The sequence below is a fragment of the Tenrec ecaudatus genome, chromosome 2, assembly GCF_050624435.1.
Source record: "Tenrec ecaudatus isolate mTenEca1 chromosome 2, mTenEca1.hap1, whole genome shotgun sequence".
In the NCBI taxonomy this organism is placed as follows: domain Eukaryota; kingdom Metazoa; phylum Chordata; class Mammalia; order Afrosoricida; family Tenrecidae; genus Tenrec; species Tenrec ecaudatus.
In genome coordinates, this window is record NC_134531.1 from 293,629,007 (window position 1) to 293,645,835 (window position 16,829).

Genomic DNA, 16,829 nt, shown 5'->3' on the forward strand with positions numbered 1-16,829 from the left:
GTGATGAGAGTGGCGATGCCTGGAGGGTGGAGAGAATGTGTGATAGAAAGGAGGAACTGATTACAGCAATGTACATATAACCTCCTCCCTGGGGGAGGGACAGCAGAGAAGAGGGCAGGGGGAGACATCAGACGGTGTAATATATGACAAAATAATAATATATGAATGATGAAGGGTTCATGAGATAGGGGGAGTGGGGAGGGAGGGGGAAATGAGCAGCAGATATTAAGGACTCAAGTAGAAGGCAAATGTTTAGAGAATGATGATGGCAACAAATGTACATATGTTCTTGGCACAATAGATGTAAGTATGGATTGTGATAAGAATTGTATGAGCTGCAAAAAAAAGAATATATATATACATATATATATATACCATATTGAATGAAGGGGGAAGTGCAGAGTGGAGACCCAAGGCCCAAGTGTCGGCCACTGGAGATCCCCTCATAGAGGGGTTTAGGAGAGGAGGTGGGTCAGTCAGGGTGCGAGGTAGTACCGATGAAGAACACAGCTTTCCCCCAGATCCTGGATGCTTCCTCCCCCCAACTACCATGATCCGAATTCTACCTTGCAGGGCTGGATAGGGCAGAGGTTGTACACTGGTACATATGAGGGCTAGAGGCAGGGAATCCAGGGTGGATGATACCTTCAGGACCAAGGGTGTGAGGGGCGATGCTGGGAGAGTGTAGGGTGAGTGGGTTGGAAAGGGGGAACTGATTACAAGGATCCACATGTGACCTCCTCCCTGGGAGAGGGATGGCAGAGAAGGCGGGGAAGGGAGACTCCGGATAGGGCAAGATATGACAAAACAACTATGTATAAATTACCAAGGGCACATGAGGGAGGGGGGAGCGGGGAGGGAGGGGGAAAAAAGAGGACATGATGCAAAGGGCTTAAGTGGAGAGCAAATGCTTTGAGAATGATGGGGGCAGGGAATGTATGGATGTGCTTTATACAATTGATATATGTATATGTATGGATTGTGATAAGAGTTGTATGAGTCCCTAATAAAATGTAAAAAAAGAAAAGAAAATGATTAGGCAAAGAATGTACAGATGTACTTTATACAATTGATGTATGTATATGTATGGATTGTGATAAGAGTTGTATGAGCCCCTAATAAAACGTTTTAAAAAAAGAATTGTATGAGCCCCCAATAACATGACTAAATAAAAAATTTTGAAAAAGAAAATCTAATTGCTCTTAAACAATTTTTTTAAAGCAAAGATGTTACTTTGAGTTCTAAGGTGCACCAGACCCAAGCTGTAGTATTTTCCATCGCCTCATGAACATGTGAAAGTTGGAAATTGAATAAGAAAGACTGAAGAAGAATAATTGTTGTGAGGATTATTGAATGTACCATGGACCGTTACAGACAAATCTGTCTTAAAAGAAGTACAGTCATCAGAGTGCTCCTTAGAAGCAAGGATGGTGAGACTGTGTTTTAGAGACTTTGGGCATATTGTCAGAGATCCGTCCCTGAAGGACATCTTTTTAGGTCAAGTATGGGGCCAGTGACAAAGAGGAAGGCCCTCAATGACATGGATTGACACACTGGCTGCCACAATGAGCTCAAGCACAGGAACAATTGTGAGGATGGATCAGAACAGGGGAGTGTTTGGTTCTCTTATGCATAGTTAGTTGACTAAGGGGCAGAACTGACTCGATGACACCTGAAAAAAACAACAGCTAACCCAGCCCAACAGAGCCTTCTTTGACTCTCTCCCTTTGTATGTCTGACATGCAGTATACTATTACATCCCATCAGTGTTTCCCAACTCTATTTCATACATAGTGAGTTAACAGATTTGCCAAATTTTGTGCATTATTATGTTAAATACACTAAAATAGTTAAAGAATATTGTTGGTGTTTTACTCACCTTAAATTAGTAATAAACAGAAGAGCTGGTTTTCATTGATTTATCTTGCTTTTCATCTAACAGCTGATTCTTCACACAGTAAGGCATATTAGTAAGCACTTAGTAAGGCATATTACATAGTTTTGTTGCATGTAATATATGTGCCATCATACAACTTTCATCTTCCCACTCTGACATTCTTTCTCAAGGATGCTTTTGTGACTATGAATTATTAAATGCTGCTTGTGGATTCTGGATTAAGAGAGTTACCAAAATGTTTATTTTATTTAAATATCTTTCCTTAGCTACTCAGCTGTTTCCTGATCCCTCCAATTTTTTAAAGTTGTATACAAGGCCTTAATAATTATGATAATTTCATGTCCCAGATATTGAAATAGATATCTAAAATAGCTTTTCTTGACACTTTATCTTTTCTATAGTCAGACCTTTATTTCTAATTTGCTGTTCATCTACTACATTTTTATTCCAAGTCCTAGTTCCTACTGCTAATAAATTCCTGAAGGAGAAAATAATAAAATTAAATTGAAAACAGAATATAGAAGCATAAATCTCAAAACATAAAAATGTTAAGCCTAGGGAATACAACATTTTGGAAAAATAACTATATGATTGACATGATCCTAAATTTACATTTGACCATATGCTCTAAAACACATAGAATATATTATCTTGAACCAAGGGATGAAGTAATTATTAATAAAAAGGCTCAGTCTTAGCTTATAGAAAATAAGTTTCATTTTCAAGTAGTAGAGAAACAACCATGGACAAACGTTTACTCAGGTCAAAGGGTCAACAGTTAGGAGAGAATGTTTATAGAAATGAATTCTCCTGAAGAATATTTGAATTAAATTGACCACAATCCACAGTGCTCAACAAATTCTATTGAAAGAACAAATAACTGATCAAAAGTCCTTATGAAATATTTTGCTTCAATCTGGTCTTTCAAAGGTTTGATCAAAGGGAAATAATTCCGTTCCAGAGAGCCTCACAGTGTTTCCAGAGGTGAGGCCACATCCGGCTTACTTTCTGAGTACTCTCCCAGAGAAAACCATTTCATACTCTGTCAATACTGACTAGCATGGAAATCTCTCATGTAGCTTTCTCAAGATCTTTGGGACACTGGAGACTCTGTAAGGCTGGAAAAGACCTTAAGGGAAGAGGATGATGCCTTTTCTGACTCAAAATATTTTCCTGGGCTTCGAAAAAATCGAGCAAAAAGTTCCTTCATTATAATGATTAATAATGTGAAATACTTAGAAATAATTTTCTAAAGAGCAGACTTTATTTGAAGAAACAGTGCTATATCACGTTCTTGAATGATGAGTATAAGAAAACACTTTTTTTGTTTAGGTCTTGTTACAATTATGTTTCAGTGGTAACATATGAAACTATTGTATAAATCCACCTGAAATAATACATACCTGAAAATAAGAAAATCTTAGAAAATCAGAAATGAACGAAGGTATGTGTTATTACAAATTTAACATTTCTGTATTCATGAAAATTTAGCAACAACTATTATAGCACTGGTTCCAGAAGACAAGTGAATGAAAGAGCAGAAATAGCTCTAAGAATATGTAGGAATCTTATAAATGATAAAGAAGATATTTCGAATCAGATGTCAAAGAATAGGTTACTCAATAAATAGTAATTAATTGTAACAATTGGTTAAATTTTGGGAGAGAAATTGAGGTAAGATATTTCTTACATCTGAATTAACTTGAGATAAGTAAATATAAAATTCAAATCAACACCTTGACTTATAATTTTCAGGTTAGAAACCTTTTCTGATCATTATGGCCAAAGCAGAAAGCACAAGGGAGGAGTAACATGTTTTAAATGTATTTGTATAAAAATATTAGAAAAAAGCAAATTTAAAATATAAATGACAGACTAAGAGGAAAAAAATCAACATTTTGTAAAAAAGGTGTCCATATCCTTAATATGAAAAGAGCTTCAGAAATTAATAAGAAAAATAATTTATGAGACAAAATGGATAAGAGTAGGCAAGTCACAAAAGAATTACAATTGACTAATAAGCATACAGAAAACAACCATCACTAAATTTAAATATATATTGTCAAAATTTTCTATTACACATCCAATGATATATGATAGAAAAGAAAGATGAAGCTTGGTATTTAAAAAAGTATGGGAAATTAGACATGCTCTTAAAATATTAGAGAACATTTAAATTGCTTTAATTTTTCTGGAGGTACCTCATAGTAAAAACATGAATAGATGAATATCTTTTACCGTAGCAATCAATTATTTTTTGAAGAATTGAGCCTAAAAATAAATATTAAAACATGCTCATGACAATGTTATTCATAACAGCAAATAAACAAAACACACAGAGAAGTTTAAAAACCACCTAATTATTCTTCAAAAATTACTTAAGTTAAAGTGATATAATCATAATGGAGATGTTCTGAACAAGTGAAAAATGATGTATTACTACTTATTATGTAATTTAATGTATTTTTAGTTTTAGTTATACTGAAATGTAAGGATAGAAGTGAATCCTCAATATATTCTTAAATGAAAAAGCTTCAATAATATATATAATACCTTTTTTGTAGTCCAAGAAACAACTAACTTACGTTCATGAACATGTTCAGAATACTATCTAGAAATACTTATGAGAAAGGAGCATGCATTAGCTTCATAAAGTTATTTCCATTTGAGGAAGTGCGAAAAAAATCCCCCTTCAGTTGGAAATGTGTTTCAGTGTCTTCCACACTGTATAATCAGAACTGTCTTCCAATTACGATGCATTCCACATTGGTGAAATTTTTAATTTTTAATTATTGAGTTATGTTCCTCTCAATGTGTTCCAGAACACACCACGCTTAAAATAAAGATGTTTACATCCCTGATGATGAAGTATTGTTGATGAAGTTGTGACGTTGTTATCACAGCAAGTTCGATTTCATTTTAAATTTGCACGCAGAGGCATTTTAAAAACAATATTCACAACACTGAATTTGGTTTGGTTCGTAGGACCAAATGCCTTAGAGATAAATCACCATCTGAACACATAACCAACCATGAAAAATGCGACCATCGCTCTACCAAGTCTCCCGGTGTCACGTGGGGAGCTAATTTCCTCTAACAACCACCTCCAAAAAGCGCACAATCAGTGAGCACAGTCCAGCTAATTCACAGGCTCTGTGTTTGCTCGGAGTAATCCAAATAGCCTGATTGGGTCATCGTGTATGTTTTCCTCTGCTTGGCTTTCCGGCGAGAGATCATCTACCAAAGACTTCTTAGAAACCAGCTGCTCGGCTTCGTCCTTGAGTGGCACGGGATCCTGTGTCCTGGGCTTTCTGAGCTTCGCCTTGTAGCTGGCATCTAGAGAGGCGTAGCATATCTGCGTTTCAGCGGGTGTCTAAAAAGAAAGGCGTGTTAATTTCCCACAACTAGCCCATTCTTAGCCACTAAGACTCCTGCGACTGTCCCATGAAAAACGAGGACAGTAGCTTGTTGGCGGGACTTCAGATTCCTTTGTTTGCTAAATCTGCCAAGGCAGAAGGAAGGGGAGAAAATTATCTTGAACTCAAGACTGCATGCTACAAGAAAACACTTAGAGGGCACTCTTCCCTGTGTTGTTTTCACTTTTACTTTATTAAACTTGACATACACATGGACATTTTAGGTTCACTGCTTCCACCCCTGCTGCCATCTCTGGTCGTTGTGGCCCTGCTGTCACCAAGAAACAGTATCAAGGTTGTGAATACGCATTTTACTCTTTTCCAACTACCGTTGAGTCAATTCCAACTCAACGTGGAATTGGACAAGGCAGGACAAGGTAGAACTCCCCCATGGGGTTCTGAGACGCTACTGCTTGACTGGAGTAGAAATTCTCGTCTTCCGCCCACAGAGCAGCTAGCTAGCTGGTGGGCTGGAACTGCTGACCTTGCAGTTAGCAGCCTATTGCATAACCACCATGCCACCAGGGATGCTACCAGAATAAGCATCGTAGGATGGAATTTAACAAACAGAGTATGTGTTTTACATAAGCTTAGTAAATGGTCATTTTTTGGTACCTATAAAAGTCCTCACTTTGCATACACTTTTAGAGATCCAGAATGATATAAAGATGGCAGTGTTCACTAACACGACTGGCATATATATAGCAGATCCTTAAATTCTACACCTTCCCCTAGTATTTCCTTCTTGCTTGTCTGCCCTCATATTCCTTAGGAACTCATTCTACATTGACCGTAGAGATGCCCATTCACATACCTAAGAATGTCTGGTGGCTCCCTCTGCTCTGTTGAGGGCTCTCTAGTATACCCCCAGTGTGCCAGAATAGAACTTCTTCGTAGGGTTTCTTGACGACAATCTTTATGAAAGCAGACTATCAAGACTTTTTCTTAAGGAGTTGTTGGGTAGGTTTGAACCGCCAATCTTTGAGTTAGCAAGAGATTGCTTAACATTTGAGCCACCAGGGTGCACTGAACTCCTGTGTTACGCTGAGTCAATACCAGCTTAAGAAGACAAGACACTAAGGAGACTCTGCAATAGAACAGTCACGGAAGTAAGGTCTTTATTTTGTGCTGGGGAATTTAGGATTGAAACTCAGTTCTGTGGCAAACACACACCATAGGACCACGGGGCTTTGGGCGGTGTTTCAAAGCTGTTCTGAGTTTTTGTTTTCTTGACTGTAGGATATGAGTATTAATACCTATCTCACAATGCTGTTATTATTATGAAACAGAGGTTATAGGAAAGTCATAGGTGTTGCCAAAAGGAAGGTGGTATTCTAATTGTTAAAAATTATAGACTAAAACTTTAAGATGGTCATGGAATAGATTTAATATGTCCACATGAAGGCTTTATGTTTAAACCAAGGTGAAATTATTATCATTTGTCAAGAGATGGGGGAGGGGTGCAATGAAGAAATAGCACTTTATTCACATAATGCGTAATGCAATGATAAATATCTTCTAATTGATGCTCATTTCCATGCTAGAGTTGAATACTTTATATTTTCTACTAGGCATATGAAATGCCTATTACAGTCTCTCAAATACATCTGACTGATGATTTACTCCTAAAATGATCATTTCTGCAAAATTACAATAGTTGCCTAGCTAGCGTTTTTGCCTCCAACCCGTTCCCTCTGCCATAAATTCTCTACAGTGTCTTTACATTTTTTCTTATGAACTTTAATAGTTTCATTGTCTTCCTATAATACGTATCCTATAAACTCACATCTGAATCCCACTATGCAAGGTTTCCCGTATTTAACTGTCCTCACTATCTTTTCAATGTTAAATCCCATTTCTCCCTGCATAAATCCATATTCGAGAAAAATTGGACAAATGGCTGTTTTCGGAACACTTCATGCTTTTATTTGTTTTTCCTTCTCTCAGAGAGGAGATGCCAGTGGCATTCAAAACAAACAAAAGGAGACCCTCAGAATATAAGGGGTGAAAACTTTGTTGACTTCCCTGCACTTTGTCCCGCCCTCTAGTTTTCCCTCTGGAGAATTTCTCTTCTCCATGTGGTCCTCTGCGAGAGGTGGTCAATCACTACTCTTGTCCAACCCAGGCAGCCCAGGCAAGTGGCCTGGACTAGGTACAAAACCCACACTCTTGGCAGCAGAGATTAGTCCCAGAGTAGATGTGTGACTTAAGCAAAATGAATTAGATGACAATTCCTGGATGGTGCAAATGGTAAACATGCTCAGTTGGTAAATAAAAGGTCGGCATTTTGAGTTCTACAAGAGATACCTCAAAAAAACAAAACCCCAAGGAGTTACTTCAGAAACAATCCCGTAAAGAAGGGCTTTAGTGTGTCTGAAGCGGCTCAATAGCAACTGTCTTGTTTGTTAGTTTTAATTAGATGTCTGGAGGGTAAAAAAACAGATTCGAGAATAGAGAAACTACTTAGTCCCTCGAGTTGTTTGGTGGAAGGATGAAAATCTGCGACTGTTGATGGCTCGCTGATGGTATGGAGCAAAACGTTATTATAAAAAGGATAAATTCAGCAACAGAGAAACAGGGAGGAGAACTAGAGATTGCCTCCAGGATCAATCATCCCCAAATCAAATATGCCCTTCTGTCTCCCGATTTCATGAGCCACTAAGTTGCCCTTTATGGAAAGTGGTCTGAAGAAGGTTCTGCACTTTTAAGGGAGAGCACTCTAGAACGTGCATATGTAGTCAGAGGTGATCAAGTTCAGCAAGTGCTAGAGAGTTCAAACAGTTGATGTCCTGAGAAAGGACCGAAAGTTGGAGGGCCTCTACCAACTTCGGGAGGGTGATTTCAGTTGAGCAGATGGGTAGAAGACATTATTTCCAGATGTAAAGAAATGTGTATTGATGGAAAGAATTGAAAACATTAAAGGAAGGTGAAAATCAGTTCATTCGTCAGAAATGAAACATGGTTAAAGTAAGTTTTGTTGTTTTGCTTTAAATGTTGAGATTGGTGCTTATCTTTTAGCAAATTATAATATGCATTAAAAGAAAAAAATTAATGTATCAACATTAAATAGTTGAGGATACAAGATCCTAAATGAATCGGGAAATATGGACAAGGCCATGTGTAGGAGCAATAGCTTTATAAGAGAGAAAGAATGTTGATGATACAAGCAGTGCCATGGGAAAGATTGATTAAAATATTTGACATAGGGCTAAGGGAAAGTGAGAAGGCTCACATTAGTACCCCGATATTATTTTAGAATGTCAGCACTCTTGTGAACCTTAAATTCAGGGGTCCTCAAACTCCATCCTGCGGGCCACATATGGCCCACCGAGGACATTTATCTGGCCCAAGGATGTTTTTGCCCCATTTGTTGTTTTACTTCAAAATAACATATGTGCAGTGTGCATAGGAATTTGATCGTAGTTTTTTTTTTAAACTATAGTCCGGCCCTCCAACAGGTCTGAGGGACAGTGAATTGGCCCCCTGTTTAAAAAGTTTGAGGACCCCCGTGACTCTGGTTAATGCTAATTAATCTTTGTAGTAGACTGAGATACTAAAATGTCAACTTCTCAAACATACATATAATTTCCAATTGGAAAGGAGCTTTTTCAAAACTTTTTTTCACCAAATAAACACTTTATGGATCGATCTACATGTTGTAGATTCCCAATGTTTTTGTAATTGACTGAAACATCAAAGTAAGCATCGTACTAGCAAATTGATACTGTTCTTGATCATCATGATTATTTTAATCAGATGGGATTGAGCAGCTATAGATTCCTTCTACTTTATGAAAATATAATGTTGCAGGATAAAGACCATCTTCCTAATAGTATTTTTAAATATCCGATTTCTAAAATCACAGACTTTGTGACATTTCAAGGCTTTGCAGAGTTTCCACTTGAGTAACACCAACTGTAATTCAAATGAAGTTGGCCTGCACAATGCACATATATTAAACAATAGCTTCTATTCAAGAGACTCTTGTCTTTCACAACTGAGAAACCTCATCATCTCAGAGGGTGTGATTTTGTTTGAACCTCCTTTGATACGTTTTCTTTGTAATCATAGATTTGACATATATTATATCATGCAGTTCTTTCCATTCATTTTGTCTAAAAATATGTTTCACAAGGAACTGAACAGACAGCAGATTTGCCTATCACAGAGGGACTATACAGTTTGCTTAAATTTTATGATATCTGGGTCTCTTAAGAACATTTCAAGAGGTCAGATTTCTTGCAGGATTAAGTTTAAGAAAACTCAACCACCATGGGAAATTTCCATGGTGTGGCCCATCTTTGGGAAGAGAACATTGCCTGCAGTTAGGACTAAGTGTGGATTCTGTTTCTCCATCTATAAAAAAGAAAAAGAAAACAAATTGCCACCAGCAGAGTTGATTTTGACTTAGAGAAACCTAAAAGGACGCAGTAGAACTGCTCTATAGAGTTCCCAAGATCATAAAATATTTAGGAAGCTCACAGCTTCACTTTCCACCCCTCTTGTGCCCAATGATTGGTTCATGGGTTTATCCCCTGAACTTGAGATAAGCAGGCCAATGCTTAACCCATTCTGCTACAAGGACATATTTCTCTCTGTCTGGATTTTCTAGATAAAGTATTTATCTCTTAGACATATCTACATAACTTTTATAAAACAACATAGTGAGGACCTGATAGAGTGACTGACACACAATGACTGCTCAGGAATTGTTGACTCTTTTACTATTTCTAGACTAAGAAAAGATGACATAATTAAAAGGAGAGATCTGGGAGGGAAAAAAAAGAGTTAAAATACTCAAATGTATACAACAGTACCTTATAGGCTAAGGACTTTGAATGGCATCAATGAAATCAATGTTGTCGTCTAAGAAGCTATGCAGATTATGGTAGGGGAAGAAGCTAGGTGTTCCTTCTTGGGTTTTTGTGTTTCCACTCATGGGTTTGTCTTGCCAGTTCCCACAGACAATCTGTGGGTGGTCAACGTGTCTGGGTGCTAAGAGAAAGTTGGGTGGTTTGAGTCTACCCAGAATCAACTCAGCCAAAAGGCCCAGTGATCCAACTCCAGAAAAAGCCATCTTTAGAAACCGTATGACCCACAGTTCCACTAGGACACACGTAGAGTTGCCATGAGTCTGAATCAATTCAATAGCCATTAGTTTTTCCCCTTATATACTTCATAAGTTCTTGCCTTAAGGCTACAGATATGGAACTTGTATTAAAATGTGCACCCATTTGTCTTTTGAAATAAGTATTTGACCTTTTCTATCTAACTAATTTCTTATCCAACATTCCCGATCTCTCCCCTGCTCTCCTATTCTCCCCTTCTTCCCCCTCTCTCTCTATCTCACTTGCTCACCTTCAAATTCCTAGGCCTTGTGAGTATTAAATGCATTGATTTTTATATGTATCTTTGTGAGTCACATACATTTTTCCACTTGAAAGACTTAACTTAATTCCTTATTTGAGAATATATGCCACTCCCTCTAAAGAAATCAGGTCTCAGAATTTGACTCCCGATTCAGAACATAAAATCTGTAACTGCATCAGATATTGCATCAGGCTCTGATGCTTTCATGCTCCAGAAAGGTGATTTTATCAAGGTGTAGGCTGAATTTGACCCTTGAAACAGAAAAGAAAACACACCTGTCCATATGGGGTAGCTTCTTGAAGTTTATTCATAGACCTCTGTGGTTGGGATTTCATCTGTTCATAGCAATTTTCATCTGTTGGTTCTTCAAAATCAGAAAGATGACAATTTCACAATGGGGAAATGAAGACAGTGGTACAAACAATACATGATTTAGACAACATTTAATGGTAGGTATGAGGCCCCAAAGAATCACGTGATAGTGGAATGGCAAAGAGGTGGGGAATCCCAAGCTGCTTTCTGCAGGTCAGATGATGGAGAAGTCTTTTGACCCACAGCTTTAAAATAACCACCAAAAAAAATTTTTTTAAAGACATAATTTGAGAAAAGGACTGGATCATATTTATTTTTCCAGCTCATTGCAGACCATAGCACTGTTATACAGATGAGATGTTACAGAGATCCTGTGATGTTAAGGAACTGCCATTAGAAGTTACAGAGATCCCTTGAGTTGAAGAACTGCCTGTGTTCTCTACTGCCCAGGTATGATTTCCGATGGCCCGCGTAACGTGAAACGCATTGCATATACGGCCATTGTTACAATTTGGTCATTTATTCTCAGAGCAGGAAGTTTTTCTCAGAATTTTCTACCCTACATTCCATCTGCTAGAAAGACAGTTGAGATGACGAATTTGCCCGTCATTAGAGGACAGCTTAGCCAGGCTGCCCTAAGGATCTGAGCCTGAGCAATGCTGGTCTTAAGTATTTGGGACTCTTTTGCAGGATCCAAGAGCCAGAACATGTGCGCCAACTTCGTCATGTGGGGTCATGCTTATTAACTCTTATGAGGCCTTTGCATTGCCTCCTACTTGAAAAGCAAGAGAAAACGTAAGTTGTGACTCGTAGCATGGTCAGCAGCCTAGAAGGAAAGTGGGTTTTACCATTTAAATCCTATAGAGAAAAAAAAACAACATTCTGTCTACACTTCCTAGACAACAACACAAAGTAAAGGTCTATAAAGTGGTATTCCTCAAAGTATGTAACACCTACATCAGAATCACCTGGAAGGTGATTGAATAGCAGACTCCCAGACACTAGGTAGAAGTTTGAAGTCACCCAGACACAGCTTTGAATACAGGCCTGGTGAGTGACTCTCAAAGGGTCACCTCTCTGAAAGCATCATGGGATAGCTCTTCCTTGTACAAATGGAGTCGCCACAAGTCAGACTGGATTTGCTGGCAATTAACAATAGTCCAGGCCTACTAAATTAATATCTGAGGAGTAATCCCCGTGCCTCCTTGGGAATGGGAATTCCAGATCTGGTGGGAAATTCCAGATCTGGTGGGGTTCAAGTGACTGAAATACATGAGAATACACACAACCTCAGATGTTACATGCTACCACCAAAATTCCGCAACGTCCAACAGCAAGGCATGTTCCTTTTACTAGAAGGTTGCTGAAAACGCAGAGACTGGGGTTTATTCTCGATAATGTAGTGGGAAAATGAGAAAGACAAAAATTAAATAAACGCTGGAATTCCAAAAGTAAATGGTCCCCATTCCCGATTTTAGAATGTCTTATGACTTTAATAAACAAAAAAAGGTAAAGTTAGTACATTACTAGAAGTCCCTGGGCAGGAGACCTAGAAATGAACAAGAATTAACCAAATTTCCTATCACAAATTACGGGAAGAAAGTTGGCAGGGAAAGAGCCCATTCATAGATAACGCTTAGGCTGGATTGTCTGCTGCTAGATATTTAGAGAGATTTTGTTTTCAGGTGGTTGGGATGCATCAAGAAACAAAACATGTTAGAATTGAAGAGTACCTGTTCATAAGAACAACAACAACAACAAAAAGTGTGTAAGTCACTCGGTGATTATTTAGCTCTCTCTTTCCTCCCACCTGCCATCAAACCAGCCCCAGGCTGTCTACTTAGAACATAGGCATTAAAGCAACAGAGATCCGAGAGAGTGCTCATTGTTCCAGATTATTTGCTTTTGTATGTGGAGCACAAAAGCACTATTTCTGTGGACCGTTTGCTGTTCCAGAAATAGCTTTATTTCATAGAATTTGGCTTGTTAAATTTCATGGTAATTGACTCTTCCTGTAGCCTCCCTACCACCAAAGTCAAATGATGATAATACAGAAAAACAGGATGTTGATTTACACTGAACATTGCAGTACTGTTTACAATATGCTGTTTGGAAATATATACTCAGGGACTTTAACGTCTTTTAAATTTATGGTTACAAGTGTAATTATGATAAAAATAAGCCACTTGAAAATCCTTTGTCAAATAAAGTGGCTTATTACTTAATATGTTGAAACATTTAACTTGTGGGAAAGAAAACTTACCTGGGACCACGTCATCCAAATTACCATAAATTGGTGTGTCTTCAATATAATATTCATCATCCCTATAACAGTAGAAAGGAATTCATAAAGTATTAGAATTCACTTTATAGCAGCTGTCTTAACTAGATCTGATGCTCAGTGAAATACTACCTACCCTTTTTTTAGATTTCTGTAGATGTTTATGTGTGAGGGAGCATGTGCGTATACATGTGGATCTGTGAGCTTTTAAATGCTGGTCTCTTCGTCTTTCTCTTAGTTCATGATGCTTATTCAGCCCTTACTAAGTGTTAGACTGTTGAAATACGTTCCACATATGTCTTCATTGAGTCCTCATCTCCACCTGGTAGAAATGTTTCAGGTAATCCGTCTGACACACAGCAAGGTTAAGTACCTCATTCAAGGTCAGAACACCGGTAAATGACAGAACTGGGATTAGAAGCTAGATGGTCTGTGTTCTTAGCTATACACGCTTTCTTTGTTGACCCTGAGTGTCTTTAAGCTATGGTTATTAAGTGAATAATAAATAATGAAAAATAAGAGGCTGAAAAAATTCTCATAGACATAGCACAGGAGATGCGATAAAATTAGTGATCACCTATTAGGACTTCTATCTATGCCTGCATTTTGCATGTGTTATATCAAGAGTCCAGGGAAATAGTGCAAACATTAGATTATTAGTCTTCACTTTATAAAATGAGAGCCAGAGACTCAGGTAGACTAACTTATTTTTTCTAGCCTTATTTGTAATGGGAACACCAGTAATAAGGACTACACGTGAAACCTTGACTCCTTCTCAAGTTCAGTGTGCATTGAATTCTCAGAAATACCCTGTGAGATGTGTATCTTATTCTTAAGGAAGTATTCAAATTTCTATCATGCAGATAAGGAATTGGCAGCTCATAGAGGTTAATTAGAGACCACACTGTCCCAAAGGCACCGGCTTTAATGGGGAGTGTTTGTTGGCATCAGCTCAGCTAACACTACAGCAGCAGCCGGGCTGTGACACAGGTGGGACCCGGCATTCCTAGGCTGTGTCCACCACTCCAGGAAGTCAGGTGGCACAAGCCAAGGACTGTAGGGGAATAGTCTAGAAGACGACACAATGTTGACTGGCCTCAATTGGGAGAACTGATGAGAATTCATAACTATTCTTGCCATTTGATTAAAGTTCTTTCTCGCTTCATTTTAGTGAGTCTATTAGGATCAGAGGAGCCGTCCTGCCATTGTTACCAGCGAGTTCTAATGGTCTCAGTGACCAGAGTTCACAATGACCGCGGAGGAACAAAGAAAAATGTCAGACAGAAAGAGTGACATTTCATAAAATGGGACCAACTGCTTTAACTCTGAGATGACATATCCCCAAGAGCAAATGGGAATTCAATGAAAAGAAAAAAAGGACTCTTATCTCAAAGCATAACACCTATATTACACTCCGTGTGTCTGAAAGAGGACCCCGAATATATAAGTAGTAAGCAGGTGTCCTTTAAAAAAAGGAGCAGATCAAATGATACTTGGATAAAATGGTTAGAAAATCCCAGCTACTGGCATGTGTTTCACTTATCTGACAACAAAGGACTCATCTGTAAGCCTTTCTTCCCTCAGTAATTCAATACAGCTTAATACCGGGATAGAGACTGCTCATGGTGTTTCCTCTAGCTATGCAGTAATAGGTGAGGAATTTTTAATAAGGCAACCCAGTCATTTCCCTAGCCCATATAGACACCAGATGCAACCTGCATATGATAAATCACGTCCAAAAATGTAACATCATTTTATTCCCTATGAATGAAAATAAGATGTGATTTATAATGCCGTGCCCTATGTCTACAGGCAGGTCTCAAATGATTAATCATCTGAGATAAACTATTATTCAGGAGCTATTGCCAAACCAACAAATTATTTTTTCCCCTTAACAATGGCAGATCGTGCTGGTCTATTGCAAATATCCAGTACTCATCAAGAATAAACGTGTGACAGTGCTTGATTCGGAATTTCAGTGTTAAACAGGAGTAAATGAGAATGTGTTACACTTCTGAGTTTTAGGCCTAACCAAACTCCATTTCTTTGAACATATCCGAAATGATATCTTAGTTTCTGAGTGATGCTATAACAGAAATACTACAAGTTGGTACTTTAATGATTAGAAATACATTAAAAAACAAACTAGTGGGGTAGAAGTCTGAATCCAGTTCTCTCGTTCTGGTGAAATTCTTTCTTTCTGTGTTGCTTTCAGAGGTGATTGCTGTCTCTTTTCAGCTTCAGTATCTTGCCTCCTTGGTATCTTCGCATGGACTGGCATATATACATATCATCCCCCATCTGTGGCTCCTAGCTTCTAGACCTCATCTGCTCTTTCTAAATATCAGAAGTGACTGGCGTAAAACATGCCACACACTGATAGGAGGACTCGTGATGCAGGGAGAGCCCTGGTGGTGCAGTGGTTAAGTGCTCAGCTGCTAATTGGAATGTCCATGATTCAAATCCATCCGCCACTCCACGGGTGGGTTTGAAGATGTGGTGAGAGAACTGTAACAGACTGCTTCCATGAAGATTGCTGGCGTGTGCCCTCAAGTCAGTCCAGACTCACAGCCCACCCCATCCCCATAAGACAGAGGAGAGCGACCATATGCTGTATCCAAGACTGTAATGATTATGGAAGTTGACTGCCACATCGTCCTCCCTCCGTCCATCCAATGCATTCAAACCTCCATCCTGTCAGTTAAATGCTGTGCCAGCAAGGTTCCTCTCCCTAATGATTACAGATTTGGATTACAGATCCTATGGGGCCATTCCACTTGGTTTTATAGGCTTGCGACGAGTTGGGATGGTTGCAATGGCAATGTTTTCTAGGCTGATGAACTAATCTAAACCATCAGCTGATCATATACGGATCTAATGTTGACACCCACCGATGACTCCATGAGAGCAGAGGCCTAGTAACTGCTTCCTTAATGATTACAAAGTAGGAGTCACCTAGGGCAGTCCTGCTCTCTTCCATAGTCACTGATAGATAGTGGGAATCAACTCCATAGCACACAACAGCACAAGGATATGGCCTCAAAAGCACCCACTTCCCAAACGGAACTCCTCCACAGTAACGTTGCTGTTCTTATGTAACTTCCAGTCAGTTTCAACTCATAGCAACAATATGTACGACAGCAAGAAACACTTCCTGGTTCTAAATTAACTTCCCAATTCTTGGTTTGTTAGACCCCCATTGGGTATATTCTGAGGAGCCCTGGCGGCTGCACACTGGGCTGTGATCTGAAAAGTCAGCAGTTCAAACCACCAGCCAGCTCTCTGAGGAAGAAAGATGGGGTCTTCTACTCCCATAAAGAATCAGTCTTGGAAACTGACAGGGGCAGTTCTGCCCTGTCCTATAGGGTCCCTAGGAGTCGGCCACAACTCAATGGCAGTGAGAGTGGTATACACTTTGTCATTTCATCTCTTTAAGATCCTCTTTTTCACCGATCCTCTATCTTACTGACCATGATGCCCTTCTGCGGAAACTCGCCTCTTCTGAGAACAAGTCAGAAGCCCAGGAGAAATCTTACAATCGTTCCTTTGAAGA

General features: G+C 38.8%; 1 protein-coding gene across 1 annotated transcript in view; it reads right to left on the reverse strand.

Annotated features, from left to right (window-relative positions):
• Nucleotides 1-5,036: 5,036 nt before the first annotated feature.
• The window catches only part of TRAT1 (T cell receptor associated transmembrane adaptor 1), a 37,590-nt gene continuing 25,797 nt past the window's right edge, over nt 5,037-16,829 (reverse strand). Inside the window, exons 4-6 of the mRNA XM_075542962.1 lie at nt 13,259-13,320; nt 10,959-11,047; nt 5,037-5,270 (exon numbers count right to left, since the gene is read on the reverse strand). Of these exons, the coding sequence (XP_075399077.1) occupies nt 5,037-5,270; nt 10,959-11,047; nt 13,259-13,320 (385 nt within the window). The remainder of the gene's footprint in view (nt 5,271-10,958; nt 11,048-13,258; nt 13,321-16,829) is intronic.